The sequence below is a fragment of the Equus asinus genome, chromosome 2, assembly GCF_041296235.1.
Source record: "Equus asinus isolate D_3611 breed Donkey chromosome 2, EquAss-T2T_v2, whole genome shotgun sequence".
Classification (NCBI taxonomy): domain Eukaryota; kingdom Metazoa; phylum Chordata; class Mammalia; order Perissodactyla; family Equidae; genus Equus; species Equus asinus.
The window spans coordinates 40,042,291-40,064,151 of record NC_091791.1 but is presented as its reverse complement, the minus strand read 5'-3'; the positions used below and the strand labels follow the sequence as shown (position 1 = coordinate 40,064,151).

The window sequence follows — 21,861 nt, the reverse complement described above, 5'->3', positions numbered from 1 at the left end:
CACCATGCCACGGGTCTAGCCGCTAATTTTACTTTTAAAGAATAATTTATTGAGGTGAAATTTACATAACATAAAATTAACCATTTTAAAGTGAACAATTTGGTGACATTTCGTACATTCACAATGTTGTGCACCTACCGTTTCTATCTAGTTCCAAAACATTCCCCTTACTCCAAAGTGAAAACCTTTACCCATTAAGCCATTTTTCCTCAACCCCCTCCCCTGGCAACCATCAATCTGCATTCTGTCTCTATAGTTTATCTATTCTGGATATTTCATAGAATTATAAAATATGTAAATGTTTGTGTGTGGCTTCTTTCACTTATTATAACATTTTTTAAAAGTTTATCCACATTGTACCATGTATGAGTATGCCATTCCTTTTCATGGCTGACTAATATTTCATTATATGTATTTACCACAATTTGTTCATCCATTCATCCAATGCTAGACATGTGGGCTGTTTTCACCTTTTGTTTATTGCGAATAGTGTTGCTAGGAACATGCATGTACATGTACTTGTTTGAGTATCTGTTTTCAATTCTTTTGGATATATATTTAGCAGTGGAATTGCAGGGTCACATGGTAATTCTGTGTTTCACTTTTTGAGGAACTGCCAAACTGTTTTCCACAGTAGCTGAACCCTTTGACCTTCCCGCCAGCAATGTGCAAGGGTTCCGATTCCTCCACATCCTTGCCAACACTTATTATTTTTCATTATTATAGCCATGCTAGCCTGTGTGAAGTGGTATCTCATTATGGTTTTGACAGCAATATGTTATTAAGTTAATTCTTTAAAAGTCAACTTTTAATAATAAAATCTGAGTGGACAGTGAAGACGCCTGAGGATTCTAGAACCCACGCCCATCAATCTCTTATTATTGTGGGACACCAGTCCCGGGCCTCTGTCAAGTTCGTTAGAACCATGTTCAGAAGCAGAATTTTATTTTATCAAGGGGGTCAACTCTTTTGACTGGGTAGGATTAGAAATACAGGAGCGAGAACAACCAATGAGGGCCACCAGCAATAGCACTCAAAATATTACTTTTGCTTTCATTCAACTCAATGGTTTATGCATTCATAAGGGAGAATGGTGCATCAGAACCTCTATCTGAAATCACAAACTTTTTTTTTAAGTAGTAGTAGTTACAAATTTGAAGGATACGATTCACCTGCTTAATATACTTTTGCCTAAGTAGATGATGCCATTTTGGCCATTTCTTAAAGAGTTTCAGGTTGTAGTATATGCAGAGATCTAAAGAGGGGAGGAAATAATTAATCCAATGAAAGGACAGAGAAATAAAGTCCAAAACTAAATGTGGAGAGAAAGAAAACAAAAGACATGATCTAAGAAGAATATGAATAGAAGATGTTTTGATTTGGTGTGTCTACAATGCCACATATTTTTCTCCAAGGATAGGAATCTGCTTAAGGACACTTGAGCTCTAGGCCTCTGGAAAACTGTCATTGACGACACCATGTCAGAGCTGTTTCATCAGTGGTTTCCTTTGAAGGTAATATTTGCTTCAAAACCAATCAGGCAAATTGTAATCATTTACATTCCTTTCACTTTTAAGGGGCATGAAGTTACTACAAGAAGAACATTCTAGAATAGCTCTAGCCATCAGGAATAAATTAGAGTGAGAGGTGGTAGCTTTGGGGCGTTCATTTCCCAGATGCATTTCTAAAAAGGGGATAAAGAATTTAATTAGCCTGCAAGAAGAAATGCTCAGGAATGGCAAATGAATCAGATATCAAATTTCTCACGGAAAATAGCCTTAATTGCTTGTAATTTGGTATCTGATTTCAAGACAGATGTTTCACAGAGAGAATGTTATGAACTCTACTTTGGAAAATTGTCAAGTCATAGCCACACTTCTAAAGTCTGTGTGTGGCCCCGTTGTTTGGGATTCTCTTTTCTGCATGTGCAGGGCACTCTCCCATCGCTGGGCCTCTGCCTGGAGCACATTCCCTGTACACTTCCTCTTCTCCAGCCTCACTGTCCCTTTTCGTTTTTTCCCTAGTTAACTCATTTTTTGAGCCTCTGCTTAAGCACTACCTCCTCAGAGAGGCCTCCTCTGAGCTATAAGAGCCCGTACCCCATTTATTGCCACTTTTGTAGTCCTCACAAGGCACCGTGGCTCCTTGTTTACTTCCATCTTCCATGCTAGACTGTAAATTCTATTCGGGCAAGCTTGTTCTCTTTTGATCAAGTAAGTGCCTTTCAAACGTTACCTGAATTGACTTGGCTCTCCCAGGAATAAACCTTGCTTAAACATCTGGTTTCATATTTCTGATGTGGAAGAACCACGTCCCTGGCTGTCCCATTTCCTTCTCTTTTTTCGGTCATATCTTCTTGAATAAGCTTAGTTGCAGCGATGGCTTCTGGTCAGACCGTGAGTGCATTGGCCCAGACGGCCTCCTCTCTCCCTGGAATTGCGAATTCTTCTGCAGGCTGTTCTGTGTTGGAAATCCTACTAAAGAGACTGAAGCTCAGCCTGACTGCACAAATGATGCCACACTGACAACAGAGAATTGTTTGTTTTTTTAAAAAGTAGATAATGCTTCCTCCTCTCTCACATCTGCTCACAGCAAAGCCTGCATGGTGTGGATTAATGTTATTAGAAACCCATGTTGTCTTCAGGGCTTGCATAAGCCGATCGTGGGAAAATTGGTGTCATGGAAGAAGAGTATTAGAGTTTGGTTTGCTGTTAGGGGAAAGAAGAGGATTCAGGAGGCAGCAAGACCCGGGTGTTGCTGGTTTTATCTCCTCTGGAGATTCATGTGAGGCTCATCAATGAGACAGCCGCTTGTCCAACACTTCAAGTCCCTGGGCACCTTGCAGAATCAAGGGGAGGAGTTAATGATCTATGACTGGAAGAAGGTGCTTAGGTGCTGCAGCTGGATGCTCACAAGGAAGCAACATTCCGTGGGTAGTTCTGGTTTTTCTGATTTTTGCCTCTGGCCATGCGTGTTTCGAATTCTTTGAGACTATTTCAAGCACCTATTCCTGTACCAGAGAGCTTGCGCCCTCTGGTGGTAAAAGCGAAGTACAACAGACTTGTTTTAATTTTAAACTCAATACTGATAATGGGGAATGGTTGGCGATTTTTGCCTAAATTATGAAAGTGATCTGTTTGCAAATATCTATACACTAATCCTTAAGTTTAAGTCTAGAATGTCCTTGCCTGGCAAGCATAAATTTGCAACTGGAAAATGTCCCTCAATCATAGCATGTGACAGGGATTTTCAAATTTTGATGTGCAAAAGAATCACCAGAGAAATTTGATTAAAACTCAAATTCTCAGCCTCAGCTCCAGAAGTTCTAGTTCAGCAGGCTTTGGATACTGCCCAGGAATACTCCCATTTAAAACGAGCCCCCCAATGAGGGTGACCTGTGTGGCCTGTTCTTTGGGAAATGCTGGTCTGATGGCTAGGAGTATAGACTTGGAACCAAGTTCAAGTTCCCCCTCTGCCAGTCGTACGGCATTGGGTATATTCCTTAACCACTCATTGCCTCAGCTCGTCCATCTGTAAAAAGGCAATAAGAATACTGACTCCATTGGGTAGGATAAGATGAGATCCTAATATAAACAGCGTGGTACAGGATCTGGTCATGACAGGCACCCAGCACATGCCAACTCTTATTATTTGTAGTGTTAATCTTAATTAGCTGCAAGTTGCAGGGCCAGAAAAGACCAGGGGAAGCTTAGATTTTCTGGACCAACAGGCATTAAATCCTGGGCCACAAGTTTTCTGCAGTGAGATGCAGTCATGGATAGAGACCCCAGTCTCCCCAGGATGGCCAGTAGCTGCGGACCTCACTCAGAGCTTTACATACAGGAGGACAAGCAGCACCCAGCCGGGGGGCTGCTAAGGATGCTAAACAGCCTGGGCAGAAAAGTGCTTTGAGACTAAGGCCCTTAAAGGCAGGGAAAGTGTTTTTATACATCTTCATACGTCCCAGGCCAGATGGGTAAAGGAGAAGGTGGAGTTGACAGCTCCCCTACATAATGGTATTAAGAGAACAACTGCTGTTTCTTCATCTATAGAATGGGCATGATAATACTACTTTCCCCACATAGTGCTGAAGAACAAATGAGAGAGGATATGTTTAAAACCCTCAGTACGATAGTTGACACCACTGGTCCTTGGAAAGTATTGTTATCTTTCCCATCCCTTCAGGTGTGAATTTATCTGTAGGATCCTTTTGAAAGATAGATATTGATCAGAAGGGAAACAGATGATCCAGATGTGTAATGAGATTTTAGAGCAGTGTTTCTTAATGATTTTTAAAACTCTGTGTTTCCCCCGATTAACTTAAAAGTCATATCTTCTTTTAAGATACATTTATTAAGTTTAATATGTTTATGTATAAAAAGTCATATGTGTATGTATGTATAATAAATGTGTGTGTGTGTATGTGTGTGTGTACAGGCTACCAGTATTGAGGTTGTGAGAGCAAAGTAATACAATGACTGGCATGTTATGAAGTCCTAGGCCAGTGTGGATTATTCCTATCGATACACTTTAATCCATGTTTATATTTATCTCCTGTGTATCTTCAAATTCTTCCCACTTACAGCATTTAGCTGAGCTTCCCGCGTTAATGTGATTCCAGCCCCACCTGGGAAACATGCACATCCTAGTGTGGCCTGTCCTCGGCTGCACCACTAGAGGGAGCCACTCTGGAACGGGTGAGGTCGACCTAACAGAAATGCGTGATCAGCCAGGTGCTGATCAGAGGCCAAGGCTATAGGTTACCGGTAACATAGTTCAGATTTATTAAAAAACACATGGGTAACGAGTCAGAGCTTTGGCTAGCAATGGTTTGGAAAAGAACTGAAGGCATTATTCCACAAAACATTCACAGTTGCGTGCTAGAGACAGAGAGCGGGGAAGTGTTTTAGAAGCATTTGCGGTGGACAATGGAGGGCCCGGCTTCGTCGTACTCCTGTTTGCTGATCCACATCTGCTGGAAGGTGGACAGAGAGGCCAGGATGGAGCCGCCAATCCAGACAGAGTATTTGCGCTCCGGAGGGGCAATGATCTGTGGGTCAGGATGAGAAAGAAGGGCCTTTAGTGCACTAGGACAGGGCCTGGGCGTTCTACCATGGTCCAGACTTGGTGACCTGGTTGAAGTCTCATGGACAGCAGGGTCAGTCTTGGCTGTTAGATGCCTACCCCTACCTGTACCCCAACCTTACCCGTACCCCTACCCTATCCCTGACCCTAACCCAACCCCTACCCCTAGCCCAAGAGGGTGTGAATAGCTTGTGGATTTGGAGATTCTTCACTAAGCATATTTGTTTTTCTGGCTTCCTTTACACCACCTATTCCAAAGCATGTGTAACACCTCTCCTGCGTTCAGTCTACTATGGGGCAAACTGAAAGTTGGCCCCAAATCCTGCATGGCCTCCACTTAAGAGCCCCCAAAATAACTACAGCTGAGCAATTCCAAATTCCACTCCAGACTTGGATATTGTGTAGAAATGAATATGGACACTTCAGCTCACAGACAAGGTGTTTCTGAAACCACGGTGAAAGGGTTTAATTTCTATTTACTCCCCAAGCTCTGATTGCACATTTATCTTTAATACAAGTAGCTGACACTTACTGAACACTTACAGTGTACCAGACACTGTGCTGAGCATTTTACATGTATTGTCTCATTTAACTCCCATACCTACTTTGAAGAGTAAATATTAAATTACTGCCGTGTTTCATACAAGGAAACAGAGACTGAGAGATTTAGGTAGCTGGCCTTGGTCACACTGCTTGCGTACATGTCAGACCCACTATTCAAACCAGGATCTCTTCCAGGTGTTTTTTGTTTGTTTGTTTCATTTGTTTTGTTTTAGAGGTAACCTTTTTATTTGGGGATAATTTTAGATTTACAGAAAAGTTATAAAGATCGTGCAGAGAGTTCCTGTAGACCCCTCATCCAGTTTGAATTTCCCCTAATGTCATCATCTTACTGTCCCAGGTTTTTAACAGTTTCCTCTCATCACACTGGAACCAAAGTTCCACATTCATTTCTAAACAAGAGTCTAGTTTGGAGCACTAGAAACTACCCAACTTTAGCTAGAGCCTCTCTTTGTAATATGCCCCCCACCTAGGTTGGCTTTGTTGGGGAGTCCAGCAGCTGGTTTCATCTCTCTCCCTGCAGTGTTGGGGGAAGAAGGGGGAAGAGCCAACCAGAGGGGCATCCAAGAAACAGAGATCCTCAGAACCAGTCTCTCTCCTCTCACCTGCAGACTGTGAGAGTCTATGCTGCAGAGAGCGAGCGTGCTTCAGGCTTGCGCTCTTTTATGTCGCATACCGCTTCCAAAAAAGAAAAGGGAGTGCAAATAGCAGAGAACTTGTTTGAACTCTTCTCCTGTGTGTGATCTGCACCCAGATTGCCCCTTTTCTGGCTCCCTGTGACATGGGTCAGAGGGTGCCTGCATGGCCTTCTGATGTCAGAGAGTGATAATAGCCTTTGAGAAGTCACCAGCCACATGTAAGTTGCCTCCAAAGAATGATTTCCATTTAATCTCTGAGTTCCCTGGATTGGGACTCAAAACTCACACAATAGAGGAGTCTTGGGTGGTTTAGGGACTGAGCTTGGTCGTCCTGGAGTCATTCTGTGCTTTTGAGCACTTGTGTCAAAAGGTGTGCCACACAGAGAGATGAAGATAACATTCTAATTCCTGGCTACTGAGACATGGTCACGTTTAGTAGTGGAAGAAGAGTCTATTCTATTGGATCTACAGGGTTTAAACCGCTTCAGAAGTATACCTGACTTGTCTGATTTTTTAACGTCCTGTACTATATATAATGTTCTATACTATGCTATCTATACCAGACATTCTATTTTTGTGATGAGGAAAAATAACAAAATGTATATTTTAAAAAGGTATGATGAAGGTTAACTGGATTTATTGAGTGGATCATTTCGCACTATATGCAAATATTGGATCATTGTGTTGTACATCTGAAACTAATATGTCAATTATATCTCAATTAAAAAATAAAAAGATATGTGCACATGGGGAGCTCTGTTGACCTTGACTGCAGCTGCTGAAAATAGCTGATAGACAGGGATATGTGTAGATTAAATCTTTTACAAAAATAATTCAGCTTCTCTTATGAACTGGATTGACTTATATCCTATAAGGTATGGAACTGTGGACTGGTGCCCACCGCCTAGCCCTAGAACCCGTGAGCAGATATGACTAAGATGTGGCCTCTGAAGGAAGAGTCCTTCACGTCACCTCTGGTGGTAAGGTTGGCACTGCCAGCAGCCTAGCCATGGGGTCTGTCACCGAAACATACCTTGATCTTCATGGTGCTGGGCGCGAGGGCCGTGATCTCCTTCTGCATGCGGTCAGCAATGCCGGGGTACATGGTGGTGCCCCCAGAGAGGACGTTGTTAGCATAGAGATCCTTCCTGATGTCAATATCGCACTTCATGATGCTGTTGTAGGTGGTTTCATGGATGCCAGCAGATTCCATCCCTGGAAAAGAGATACGGGCCATGGTCCTTGGGCAGTGGGTAAAACCCAGGTTAGGCACAGAAGACCTGCATGAGCAAGTGGAAGATCTTACACTGGACTGAGGCTAGGCAGGCATAGTAATCTAGGAACCTCCCATCTGAAAGACCAAAAGTTCCTTGTAATGCTTGTAAAGGTCCCTGTCCTCCCACCTCTTGTCCAGTGAGGAAGCCCTGCTGCAACATCTCCATGGAGTGGGGGTCTATGACATCACATCACTGATTTTTAATAGACTCACTACTGTGTGTATGGTCCAAAAAAGGGGTAAAGCCTTTGGGCTCCCTGCAGAAGGTCCAAAACTGAGCCAGTGTCACAGCCATCACTCAGAACTCTCCCAATCTCCTTTCAGCTGCTGCCTTGTTCTCACCCCTCAGAGCGAGATGGTGCTGAATCATCAGAAAAGCGCTTCATCCTATTTGGACAAAGACTCATTTTTCTTCAATCTTGATAAGACTTTTTTTGTCTGAACTTTTTGTTAATTTCCGATATGGATCTTTTGATAAGAACTTCTAGGTGGCCCTTCATCTTTTGCAGTGCTGTGATATAATAATAATAGTAACAATAATAATATCTAATTATTAATTACCAACAATATCTGATAATTATAGAGTGCTCATTTTGGCCAGGCACTGGCCCAAGTGCTCCACACATATCTCTGGTAATTCTCAGAGCCACCCTATGACACAGGTACTCTTACAGTCCTCATTTTACAGGTGAGGACAGTGAAAACCCAGGCTCACCCCTCCCAGAGCCTACCCTCTGTGAACAACTGTGCTAACCTCTCTCCCAAGATCAATGCTAATGTAGGAACAGGCTCTTCCATTTCTCTCTCCCCATACCATTCCCAAACTCTCAGCATTCAGCACAACCTTCACATCCATCCAGTGGCTCCACTGTGTCCTAAGCACAGACAATATCTGATCTTTCACCATGCACCACGTGCCAAGAATGCTTTTGGCTTGGCTACAACATAGTGTTTTCTCAGAAGGAAAACTCTTTTCTTGGCTTCCTTAAGTCTTCTTACTCTTTCCCTTGCCTTGGTTTAGAAATGCATTTGGTCTTGTGGCCCCTGTTGCACATTCCCACATGCAGAAGGGTGCTGGTTGCCAAGGGCTCGTTGGATATGGGAGAATGGAGTGGTGTCCCCTTCCCAGGAACGGGGTGTTGGTGCCTACCGATGAAAGATGGCTGGAACAGGGTCTCTGGGCATCGGAAGCGCTCGTTCCCAATGGTGATCACCTGCCCATCAGGCAGCTCATAGCTCTTCTCCAGGGAGGAGGAGGACGCAGCAGTGGCCATCTCATTTTCAAAGTCCAGAGCTACATAGCACAGTTTCTCCTTGATGTCCCGGACAATCTCACGCTCAGCTGTCAAGATACAAACATTAGGGTTTGCACAAGCAGTAAAAATCCACCTGCCCTACTCCAATCTCTCCCACAATACAAGCTCCTTCAAAAAAGTGTGTAAATTCATTATTCTGTGACCCCAAATCCATGATGGGGATTAAGTTATAGGTCCGCTAGGGAACCGCTCTGTTCCTAACAGAGTGCCTCACTCATGGAACACCTTTAGTAAACATTGTCTGGAAAATGCATGACAGGAGTAAAATGAGCTAGCTAAAGAAAGGGACAGAGCAGGAAATCCTTCTGTACATTAATTGTTTTTGCAGAATTAACTAATCACTGTCTTTATCACTGTTTTATAACAGTTTGTTATATTGGTTTTTCAGTTTTTCAGGATGGCTTATGCTGAAGCAGCCCCTTAGGGGTCGCCACAGTTTTCAAAAAGCTCCAGAGATCCATGTTGATTAACCCAGGTAGATTCTAGCTCAAACTCTTGGCACATTTATCACCTTCCAGAAAGAGGCAGGCCCTGGCTCAGGACCAGTCCTGGTCTAGAAGGCTCTTGTGATGCATGGAAGAAGTGGGCAGGCAGATACCTTTCAAATCCTCTACCCCTAAGTTCTAAACTATTAGTTCCATCTGGGCCTCTGGGAATTTTTTGGAAGTGTCTTGGGATTCTTTGTAGAGAGCAGAGGAGGAACAGAATTAATTCAATTCCCTACTCCAAAAGAAGCCTTTAACATCTTCAGGGCTCAAACTTGGAGGCTAGAATAAGCCCCAGGCATGTCCAGAAGCCTAAACATTTGGCCAATTGGTGAGGCGTGGGTAGGCAGCTAGGGCCACAGACACTGAGGATGTCCCGATGTCTCTAGTGACGTCTGACTCTGCCTCTTGTGGATGGAGACTGGGAGGCATCAGTTTGGAGTCTGAAGACACAGGTATCACTGCCTGCTGGGATGGTATCAGTAACAGCTAACATTTACTGGATGCTTACTCTTTGCTTATTCCATGTGCATTATCTCATTTAATACTCACAACAATCATCTGAGAAAGGAACTATGATTACCCTCATTCTCCAGATGAAGAGACTATGCCTTAACGAGGTTAGATAACTTGTCCAAGGCCACACGGCTAGCACGTGGCAGAATTGGGACCCAAGCCCTGTCTAGATGTTTCCAAATACTGCCCATCACCATGCCATTCTATCTTCAGTCTCTGCACTCTCTCTTGTGAGTGGAGAGGATTAAAAAAGTTTCAAGTAATACAACTGTGACTAGCTCAGAATACCAGACAGTTATAATGTTCTCAAGGAAACATTATAAGCATTTTGCAATTTCACATAGCAAAAAAGCTATGCTTCGCTCTGGGCAATACAGTCAGGCCTTGCCATCTGCAAGGCTCCCTCCCATAGTTTCCTTGGATAGTCACTATGGTCCTGTAAATTACTGTGAAGAACACACTGTCCCTAAACCCCCTTCCCTTTATTTCCATGGGGCTCACCGGTAGTCACAAAGGAGTAGCCACGCTCAGTTAGGATCTTCATGAGGTAGTCAGTGAGATCTCGGCCAGCCAGGTCCAGACGCATGATGGCGTGGGGCAGGGCATAGCCTTCATAGATGGGCACGTTGTGGGTGACACCATCTCCAGAGTCCAGCACAATGCCTGGAGGACAGTTGGGCATGACAAAACTTATCCATGGCAGCCAGCCTGTTGTCACTTGCTGGTGTAGTAGAAGGGGAATTCCTAAGCCTCCTACTTGAAAGGGAGGAAGGAAGGCATTTGATAGGATAGGGGAGGTGGGCCGGGGTTTGGGAAAGATGAAAAAAGGAAAGAACAGGAAGAGAGAAGGAACGGAAAAACCCTTGCTGGAAATACGAACTTAAGAGCTTGTTTTTAAAGATGAGAAGACCTTTTAGGGCTGGGAATAGCCCTGTCAATTCTAACTCACCCCCCATCCATCACAACCCACATGTTTATAAACATCAACTCCCGTAACTGATGGTGTATTCAGGAGAGTTTCCCTTTCTTCCCACACACCTACCAGTTGTACGTCCAGAGGCGTAGAGGGACAGCACCGCCTGAATAGCCACATACATGGCCGGGACGTTGAAAGTCTCAAACATAATCTGCAAAGCAATCCAAAGAGCTAAGTTAGTGATCTGCCAGTTTTACCAAGAATGTTCAAGAGAGCTTGCCTTGTGGATGAACGCGAATGGGCTCGCCTGCTTCTGTGCAGAGGAGACTAAGGCAAAGTAGATCCAGGACAGACAGCCCTGGTCACTGGAAGAGGAGAATGAAGGTGTGAGCGAAGAGACCAACATACCGGTGACCTGACGGCATGGGGAAAGGAAAGGGCAGTGTGCACACGTGACTGGCCAGGCATAAGGGGGTCTAGCTTCTGGCTCTTGCCCTGGCTCTGACTTGAATGTGGCCTGGGGAAATTCACCAAACGACTAGCTGACTAATGCGGGCTTCATTCCAGGGCTCTCAACTGTACACGGAGGAGGAGTTTGGACTAGATGAGCTCTGGGGCTCTTCCAGTGTGAACAGTGTAGGATTTACTAACAATATCAGAGCCAAAAGAAAAAGAAAAGGCAACACCCATGTTTTGACTTCTCTGCTATAAAGAGAGAGACCTTTTAAACCTGAAGCTTAGATTGATTGTGATTCACCCAATTCTGTGATTTGCCTGAGGTTCCACGTAATTTTTTCTGCTTTTTTATTTAGTTGCTGGGTCAATGCCAGCCCTAGAATATGAGGCCGCCCTGGGGTGCAGTGGAAGGGGCCCTGATTCCCGGAAGACAAGAACTGCCTGCTGGTAACAGAGGACCACGTATGAATGCCAGTGCACCAGCTCAGGCAGTCCAGAGATAAGACTAGAACCAGAACCCCTCCAGGTGACTCAGGAGAAGTTTGTGCACGCCAAGATGCCCACAGGCTTCCATTTCTCCATCTGCAGAACCCTTCCTGGTCTATTCACCAGAATGCCACACATCATTTGCTAGAGAGTCATAATTCCCAACTATTTTTCTACCTTCACAGTATTCACAAGAACAATAAGGCACATCTGAAACAGTATCTCTTGCTGCATGGAGTGATTCCCAGGCACACGGATGTTCCCCTGTGGAGAATAACAGCTAGTGTGTTGGTGTAAGCACCAAGAGCTCTTCTGAGGAAAAGGCGCTGCAGTATGTATATTTATCCTTTTCCAAGGCCAAAACATCCTGGGTCGATTCCAGGCTCTGCCACTTCTAGCCGTGTGACCTTGGGACAACACCTAATGTATTTGAGCCTCCATTTCTTCATTTATATAATCAGGATAATAATAGCTTCTGCTTCACATTGTTAAGATTTAAAGAGACAATGCATGTAAAATACTTAGCCCAGGATTTAACCAGAGCAAGCATGAAATTGACATTAGATATTTTTATTTGACAGCTCATCCAAACTGGAAACCTTGTCTGGCAGGTAGAATGGATGGTCTCCTGCTATAGGTCTTTGAGCTTCAGACAAGTCACAGTAATGACAAGGATAACTATGATTCGTTGAATATTTATTACACCAGACATCATGATATACATTTAACATTTTGTCTCATTAATCTTCACGTCAATCCTTTGAAAAATAACAGTACTAGTATTACTCCCGATGTGTAGACAAAGAAACTGAGGCTCTGAGAAATTAAGTGGATTTCAGGTCACATGGCTGAGAAGTGACAGATCCAGTTTTCAAACCTAGATCTGTCTGACTCCAGAACCCAAATTCCCCACTGTGTTACCTGCGTTTTGAAATGACTTCTCCTTAGAAGTTTTTAACCTAAACATATGTCACCTTTTCAACTAAATCTTTTAAATTTCCTATTGCTCTTGGAGCCAAGGGGCAGTTCCCGCAGGAAGGATGTGAATCCCATCAAGATATTCCTTTGGAATCCTTTGTCCTTTGGAATCCCCAAGTTTCTGGAAAGTTGTCAGTCTGTAAGTCTACTGCTAGGGTGGGCCTTCTCTCTGCTGTCCTTCATAGCCGCTTTCAAACAGGACTTTCCCAAACCCAAAAGTGCTGGGTCCTGGAATGGGTATTTACCTGGGTCATTTTCTCCCTGTTGGCCTTGGGGTTCAGGGGTGCCTCGGTGAGCAGGGTTGGATGCTCTTCAGGGGCAACACGAAGCTCATTGTAGAAAGAGTGGTGCCAGATCTATCGGGGAACCAAGGAGAAAAACAATGATGTGATGACGTGAGAGCACTGCAGACCCCAGAAAGGGACCAGAATGAGCTAAATAAAACCAGGACCACATAAAATGTTACAAGTACTCATGATGTGTTCACATTTTTACAGATGCTGAGATTGAAGCTCAAGTGAGTAATTTACCCAAGGGTTCACATCTGGTAAGTGACTGAGAAAAACCCAAACCCAGATCTATGAGGCAGGATGGTATAGTGGTTAAAGGCACAGCCTCTGGGAGTCAAACCTGGTTTCAAATCCCAGCTCAACCACTTCTGGTTGTGTGAGTTTAGGCAAATTTTAACCCTTCTCAGCTCCAGTCTCACCATCAGTAATATGAAAATAGCTAGTACGTCTTTGTCAGAATTAAATGAGGTAACCCTAGAGTTACTATCCAGCTCAATCCCTGGCCTGAGTGAACGTTATTATTATTCACTGTATCTTCTTTACCCCTTACTTCCATTTTAGTTAGTATTCATGGGGAAATGATTTCGTTTAGCAGGTAAAGGACAAATGAATGATATGTGAATGGATGAATGAAGCGGACCTGAAAACCTAGTTGCCATTTTTAATACTTTTAGGGAAATCTCCCTCTGCAGTGTATGTTAAGAGGACAGGTCTCCCTGCCTCTTGCCTCCATCCCTTCAGTCCTCCTCCTTGCTCTCCAAGGCTGGGATAAGCCTGCCTCCACTGGTACCCTCTAGACCTTCCATTCATGGGCAGACACTTAGCCTTCAGGTGTTTCAAAAAAGCCAGCGCCTATTTATAGCATATTTGTGTGAATGTACTTTGGACATAAGTGTGTTTGCTTCATGGTTGAGCATCCTCTTTCATCCCTGGATGCCAAAAAGAACAATCGATTATAAAAAGCGCTAATTAATTGATTATTTTTAAAAGCAAGAAAATTCTCCACTAGCACCAGGAATATTAGATTCATCCAAAATTAAGACAAAACAAGTACTGCTGGTGAAAGTTTATAAATGAATAAAAGCAAGATGGACTTTAAAGACTCTTTATCTTGTTCCAGTTTCTTTGGTTTTGAATTTGTGGTTTCTAGAAAGGAAATGAGACTCCTGAAAGTTCTCCTTTGATGGAGTAAAAGCAGCAGAGTGCTCAAGAGATTCTGCCAGTCATATTATAGACTGCAGTTACTCTGAAACATCATTAGAAAAACAGCCAATTTCTCTGTCTCTCTCTCTCTTCTCTATCTCTCCAGAAGACACTTGGAATTTAAATTTTAGAAATGATGAAATGCTTTATTCGTTCCAAGGATCTTTCTCCAGGCACCTACATTCCAAGGTGCTGCCAGCTCCATGGAGAAACTCTTAAAGAGCGTTTTCTCACTGCTATTAATATCGTCTCCTTGAGACCGGCCGGGTGGCGCAGCAGTTAAGTTCGCATGTTCCACTTCTTGCCGGCCCGGGGTTCGTGGGTTCGGATCCCGGGTGGGGACATGGCACCGCTTGGCAAAAGCCATGCTGTGGTAGGCATCCCACGTATAAAATAGAGGAAGATGGGCATAGATGTTAGCTCAGGGCCAGTCTATAAAATAGAGGAAGATGGGCATAGATGTTAGCTCAGGGCCAGTCTATAAAATAGAGGAAGATGGGCATAGATGTTAGCTCAGGGCCAGTCTTCCTCAGCAAAAAGAGGAAGATTGGCAGTAGTTAGCTCAGGGCTAATCTTCCTCAAAAAAAAAAAAGATAAAAAAAAACTTCTCCTCAATGCAAACTGCAGTCTTACCAAATCCAGAATCTTAAACTAAGCAAACCCAATGAAATGCAATTTTTTTAGAGAAGCAGATGTTTCATCATTACTGATAAATTCCAATTCCAGCAAAACTATATTCTTTTAAACTGGTAATATTGCACATGTGTGTGCATGTGTGTAGGGAGCTGATAGATAATTAAAAGTCCAGATGTTGTTCCAGTACATTTTGCTGCATTTTTAAAAATTTATGCCATTTTTCTCATTAGCCCTTCTGCTTTTTGTCTGATCATTTGTGTTTCTGTGATGCCAACATCCTAGGATTTAACTCTTCTCATTAGTTCTTTGACATGAGTCTGGGAGATAAAGACTTCACTTAAGGCAACACAGAGACATCCTTCTTTAAAACATTTATTCTAAAACTTTTGTCAGTTGCTTGTGCTTCAGTATGTTGAGGGACATTCCAGAATGTACCAAATCCACAATGTCACAGCCCCTTTTGCTATAGCGAAACTAGGAGTTTTTTTTGTTTTTGTTTTTGTTGACATTCTGGATAGGTTAACGAAAAGCTTTCAAGAATAGGTGAGATAAAGGAACACCCAGCCCTTCAAGTCTTCAGCCATATGGCGCTGAGAGGGACAACCATGCAGCCTCTGATGAGAACAAAAGGGGGGATTATTCTCCTGGTTGTGGCTCATACAATGTTTGTCCTGGTGGGGGGGTGGTGGGTAATCCAGTTGACTGAGCCATAGTATATTCATTCCAACCACTGGCAAAAGACTACTGTTCTCAACTCCAGAACTGTCTCCCTCTAATTGGTTTATAAACCTTATTAGGCAAGGGATTTGTTTTTTTAAGGAAAGGTTTCAGGATTTCTTTTTCAGTTAGTGATAGTCTAGAATAAACATTAGCTAGGCAAAGTAAAATTGAGCAATGTGAGCCAGTTATTTTCCCCAGGAGGAGCAAGATGTTTTGAACCAGCGGCCACAGGACATATGCATCTCAACCTTCAGGGAACCTGCGGGTACCTTTTCCATGTCATCCCAGTTGGTGATGATGCCATGTTCTATTGGGTACTTCAAGGTCAGGATTCCTCTTTTGCTTTGTGCTTCATCACCCACATAGCTGTCTTTTTGTCCCATTCCCACCATCACCCCCTGAAAAGGTTCAAGACATAATGAGTCAGTCTTTCCCAGAATTCGTGAATTCATTCAATCCTATCATAAAGGGTTAAATCACTGAGCTGGGAAGTTCCTCTTTCGGTACCAGCAACAATGTGCTGAGTCACTATGCTCTTAAACAACACCCCTCAGGCCTGAATGAGTCTACAAGTAGCCCAGAACCCTGTGGGTTAGGCAACTTTACACTGTGTGTTTATCTTCTGTCTTCCTTGATGAGCTCTGTTAGGGCAGAGATTGAGTTTGTCTTGTTCCCCACTATAACAAATTGCCTGGCACATATTTGGCACTCGGTAATTATTTGTTGAATGGATGTATGAAGTTTGACTTATTAGTTAAATGGCATTTTGCCTCTTATAAATCCTTTAAACTGCACTTTTAAAGTTGTCAGCTACCCAAGAGTATGTTGTTTTCTAACTATTATAAGCAAATGCATTATATTTACAAATGACCCCTCAGTGCTTGATTTCTAATGGATAAATCCATACCAGTCAACATTAAAACATCTGCCCAAACTAGTCAGATGTATTTTTTTTAATTATTAAGATGAAGCTTAAAAAAATAAAATAAGGAGAATTCTCATTCCTGGGTTTTGTATTGCACCGGGGTGACAATTTTAGAATTGCAAAACAGTCGTGGCTACTAATAGATCCATAAGATAGTGGCTTGTGCAAACTATTTCTATTGCATACAGTTCAACAAGGAGACAGAGTAAGTTCACTGGAGGAAGCTTGTAGTATTTGTTCTTGGGAATATATGCCAAATTGAGAGCCATAAACATCAATCACATAGGCTCAATGCGCGAAATACATTTCTGATGTGATGGAGAATTTCTGAGATGAAATTCTCAGTTTTTGCTATGTGGCTGCCACCAACATTTTGTTTATATGTAACATTACGTAAAATTACCATGGGGCTTTCCAGATGTATTTCATTGACAGCTAACATTACATAAAATTACATTTGGTAACAGAGATGGTTTCATCGAACATTGAGTTCTATGAGAGCGAGTGACCTGGGTTCTTTGTTTAGTTTCTTTCCAAAGAATAGCTATGGTATACAGCAGGTAACTCATAAGTATTTCTGATAATGAGGAGGATTATATTTAGAAAAACAGAACTTATGAAAAAGGGGCATACTTATATCTGATAGATACCCACCAGATAGTCTGTCTACATCATATATGAAATTGGCACTTCCTTCTAGATATCAATCATCAGAGGTGTATTTTTAGCAAGTTTATATAATTTCTGGGCAGAGAGCAAAAGATAATCTGTGGATACCCAGGGACACACAGACATTGAGGGACCTAATCTGTAGCACTATTTCTCTCTGTTCCAATCACAATTTTGCTCACCTGATGTCTGGGACGTCCCACAATAGATGGGAAAACAGCCCTGGGAGCATCGTCCCCAGCAAAGCCAGCCTTACAAAGCCCGGAGCCATTGTCACACACCAGGGCAGTGCTGTCCTCTTCTTCACACATCTTGGCTGGAGCAGCTTCACAGGGTCCTACAGGGAACAGGGAGGAAGCAGCCCCAACTGTAATTCAGTACTCATGGCATTTACCCGACCACTCCCACCTTCCAAGCTGAGTTGGGTCCCTCCTAGAACACTCTCCACTAACCTTTATCTAATATAGCATTTATCTCAAAGTACTTGAACTAGACTGTAAGCTTTTTATAAGCCAAAACTCTGACTTTCATGTTCATACAACTGGCTTCTACCACAGTAGCTGGCACGTCACCTGTACCATTAAGGACTTAAAAGATTGACTAAGCAAGTGAGTGAATGAAGAGCTGTAGAGCAAAGATAGGAAGATCAGACTGTGAGACCAGACCTTCACAAGGACAAGTCACTTGTCATATGTTAAAGAAGTTTCTGGAATTTGCCCTCTGTATTGACCCAAAGTCACATTTTTCTAGATATGTTATAACTTTTTAAAATTTTTTCAAAAAGGTAAATTTTGAGGGATGGGCAGCATGTGAAAATTTGGAACTGTTGAAAAGTTTAATATAAAATATTTAAAAGAAAAATCTCTTTTAGATCCTGAGAACTTTTATTTTACCCTTTGGAAAACATTAGAACAGATCAAAACTTTCTAAGAAGGTGCTTTAAATTTAGGGGCTGCTGTTATTTTCCATTAATAAAAATCACTGCCAACTTGAAAGTCCAACAAGCCAGAGTGAGTCCAATAAATTACACATCATGAGGTAGAAAACTTTGCTGCCATCAAGAAAGATAAATAAAAGGATAAGCTAAAGGTATATTCTTATGTAAGAATAATAGGTGAGAGAAAGTAACATTGTGTGATCCCATTAAAAATGTGTTTTTATGCAATGCAAAAAGATTTATCATATTTACCAAGATGTTGATGGGGGTTATTTTGAAGTGGTAGGTGTTGTAGATGTTTTTAATTATCCTACCTGGTTTCTGTATTATTTTCTAAATTTCCTAAGTTGAGCATGTATTCTTTTAGAAATAAAACAATATTTTAAATGTCTCACTCTTAAGTTTGGGTCCAATGACAAAATTTGAAAGGCTGGAGCAAAAGCAACAACTTACAGATTTGGGAAATTGAAGGCCTAGTCAAGAACATTTTGATCCAACACCCTCATTTTTGTAAATGAGAAAACCCAGGGGAAGCGATTTGCTCAAGGTCGCATAGCCTTAGAGGCGGAGTTGAACCAGAAATCAGGTCCCCTTGGCTTTCAATCCAGATTCCCTTCCATTTTTCCAAGCAGGATTAGGTGGAAATAGATATCTGGTAAAGAGAGGGCCACCCATAGTTTTCCGCCTGACTTTAGATCTTAGGATTTCACGTTGAGGAAGATTCTTCTAAGTTGGTGAATTCCTTGTACACCCAGACCTGTTTTTAAAAGAAAACACTTTTAAGGAAATTTGTGGTAAGTAAGAAAAGAATAAAAGCGATTACAGTTGGCGTTCTGCCAGACCGTTCCCATGAAATCAATGCTGCATCTTTCCAGATGCCTAGAACTTCCCTAGCAGTGCCTCCGCACCATAACCCTTGCCAAAGAACGTGAACCGCAGCTGAGATGATAGAGTTTAAAATCCATCTACTATTGTAGAGGACATCTACTATTGTCTGCAACTGACAAACAAGGAAATCAAGACTCAAGAAGTTGAAGTGACTTGTCCAAGATCCCGACACTGGGAAAGTCAGGGAACAAAGGTCACAGAGCACAATGACTACAAGCTTGGACTCTTGAGTCAGACTGCCTGGATTTCAGTTTGAATTTCACCACTTAGAAGCTGTGTGACTCAGTAAGTTATTTAACATCTCTAAATCACAGTTTCCTTATTTATTAAAAAAAAGCAATAATATTGGTACATACCACATAGAGTTCTTATGAACATTAGGTTTTTTAAAAAGCATTTAAAATAATTTATAGTGGTGTATACGTTATGAGTTCTCTATAAATGCTAGTTTTAAAATTACTATTATTAAAATCATTATGTGGTGATTATCATTATCCAGATCTTTTCATTCCTGGTCTTTGCTTCCTTTCCACACTGCCTCCAAGCTTAGCACAGAAACCCTCAACTTGTGGATTCCACTTGTAGAAATGGAAAATGGGACTTATAAATGCTTGTTCTTTTCTTTCCCACCCATCTCTTCCCCTTCCAGACACTGAATTCTGTTTGGCATTCGTGTGATTTGGCTTCCTTCCTAGCAGATTTGAAGCTGGAAGAGAGGTGAGAACTGTGAGGGAAACAAGATAGAAGAAACAGTAAGAGTCTGAGGCATGTGTCAGAGGCGGCCAGCACCGAGAGCAGCAGGCTGTCTGTGGATGCGCCAAGCAGACTTTCCAAACCAAAAGTAAAAGCTGAAAAGAGGATAAAATATTTGGCATTAGAACGTTCTGAAGAGGCGACAGTATGGTCATCATGAATACACATGTCCTTAATAACCCTTTTGTTGGGGAGGGAGCGTTTGGGTGGAGTGTTTGAATATACTGCAGAAAAAGTAGGCTGACCCTCGGCATCAGCACGCGTGCAGGAAAAAATCTCAAAATTCAGTGAACGTATTTTTATTTGGCAAAGATGTCCAGGAGGAATTTTATAATCTTTAAAACGAGCACTGTGATTAGAGAAGAAATCTCTGTGCCCTCGGAAAGGAGCTGGCTCTGTGGTTTACAACTCTTAGCAAACCTGAATGAGCAGCTCGGTTTGGAGCAGAGCATTTCCTAATTAGGTAAAACACACTCAAATGTCTGCTTTTGGAACTGCACCCGGGTCAAGGGGTTTGCTCCAACCACTCGAGTGCATCTTGTGCCAAAAATGACTAGTTAGTGGGAGGGGAGCGGGGAGAGAACGTTGCAGTTCCCAGCTCCTTGGTCTTGAAACACAAACCATATTTAGTCATGAATCACAAATCGAAGGAGAATCTCAGTGTGAAAACTCCAGTCCGAGTTGAAGCTGCCAAGCCCTGATTTACAGCAAAGATCAGCCTAGGGTGGCAGGGCTGTCCACAGTCCCGCCTGCCTCACCAGGCTGAGAGAAACGCAAACCAGACATCCCGTAGGCTGAGACACAAACAGCTGTCAGATGCACACTCTGCTGCCTCCTTCCTATTCACAGAGAAAGATTCAGTTGGTTTCCTGCTGCGCTCTGCTGCAAGCAATCAACCACCGACCGACAGCAATGCACATCCTCAAGTGTAGCTCACAGAAGACACTACCAATTAGAGCCAAGGGAACTCGATGCAAATACACAAATAGCCAGTGTCAAAAACCAGGCAACTCGCCTCTGGTTGCTTCTAAAATCTACTTCCAGACACCTTAGCTGCACCAAAAGTACAGTCCAATTTAAAACCCCCACATCAAATCAGAACCACAAATACTGAAGTTTTCAGTGCCTAAATATAAATAAATGTATAACTTACTACAAACAGCTAAGCTGCCTCCTTGAAATGCGCTTCAAGATTTGGGCTGTTGGTTTAGTATAAACAGATTTTACGGGTGACAGACATAGATTTCAGCCCATCTTCCTCTCCCCTTCCTCCCCGACACCAAGCTGCATCTTAGCCTTGTTTTTAATATTAAATATTTAGGGCTGATATGTACAATCATTTTAGTAGTATAATCTTCATTCAAAAATTTCAGAGTCGTGAGCCCAGCCAAATTCCCGTAGACGACGCTGTATTACGCTGAGTAAGATCAGAGCCGCTGGATCTGTAAATCACATCCCTGGGCCTGTGCCACTTACCCTGACAGTGCTCTGCTGGGCTTCTCCGCTCTGGGTGGTGTTCAGGGAAGCTGAATTCTGAAGGGTTATATAGCCCCTTGGTCTGCTCCCCTCCCACTTGCTTCCCAAACAAGGAACAAAGACTGACTTGAGCCCGTCGTTCAGTCTAACACAACCATATAGGGACCTCGGCACAAAACTCTCTAATCTGGGTGGCCGGAGGCCTGGGTCTCTTCCACTGCATTCCACTGCTCTGCTCATGAAACAGGAGGCAGCTCAGCTGCCTTGGGAGATAAACACCCCAAGCCTTCAGAACAACTGCTGAAATGGCCAGAGATACTAAGCTAGTGTAATGGGGCGGAGGCAGGCATGGTTTGCACATTTCTCAGAAGATGCCAGCCTGCTGTCATGCTGGCATTTCAGGGCATTTCCTAGTGAACCGAGTTCAGAAAGGAGTAGCTTCTGAGGAGTAGGAACTTTTAAAAATTCTCCTGCAAAGATCACCTGCAATGAAGAAAGATATTGTTTCAATTGTCCATAAATATATAGAGGGAATAATGATTCTACCTAGTCATACTGTGTTTATAAATCAAGTTTGTGAGCAGTGTTAATGGAAATAGGAATTGCAGTGGAGACCGGGTTGACAGGTTCATGTTTCACAGAGGAATTTGG

The 21,861-nt window shown here is 42.7% G+C and overlaps 1 protein-coding gene across 2 annotated transcripts; it reads right to left on the bottom strand.

The window, feature by feature from the left end:
* Window positions 1–4,760: 4,760 nt before the first annotated feature.
* Window positions 4,761–21,509, bottom strand: ACTA2 (actin alpha 2, smooth muscle). 2 transcript variants are annotated; one of them, XM_014827239.3, is made up of 9 exons: window positions 21,211–21,509; window positions 17,339–17,493; window positions 15,832–15,960; window positions 12,959–13,069; window positions 10,920–11,004; window positions 10,379–10,540; window positions 8,711–8,902; window positions 7,318–7,499; window positions 4,761–5,050 (listed from the first exon to the last, which is right to left on the bottom strand). In XM_014827239.3, the coding sequence occupies exons 2-9, from the start codon at window positions 17,465–17,467 to the stop codon at window positions 4,907–4,909; spliced, it is 1,134 nt and encodes a 377-aa protein (XP_014682725.1). In that variant the 5' UTR covers window positions 17,468–17,493; window positions 21,211–21,509; the 3' UTR covers window positions 4,761–4,906. The 2 variants fall into 2 exon arrangements, with proteins under 2 accessions (XP_014682725.1, XP_070343500.1); XM_070487399.1 differs by lacking the exon at window positions 21,211–21,509 and adding an exon at window positions 18,547–18,850.
* Window positions 21,510–21,861: the final 352 nt, after the last annotated feature.

What these genes read in the sequence shown, in the direction of transcription:
- ACTA2 (XM_014827239.3), bottom strand. Translation starts at nt 17,467, where the DNA reads ATGTGTGAAGAAGAGGACAGCACTGCCCTGGTGTGTGACAATGGCTCC. An exon ending in TGGGACGTCCCAGACATCAG is followed by an intron (nt 15,961 to 17,338) that starts GTGAGCAAAATT and finishes GAACCTTTTCAG; the next exon opens with GGGGTGATGGTGGGAATGGG. An exon ending in CCAGCACCATGAAGATCAAG is followed by an intron (nt 5,051 to 7,317) that starts GTATGTTTCGGT and finishes CCTGACCCACAG; the next exon opens with ATCATTGCCCCTCCGGAGCG.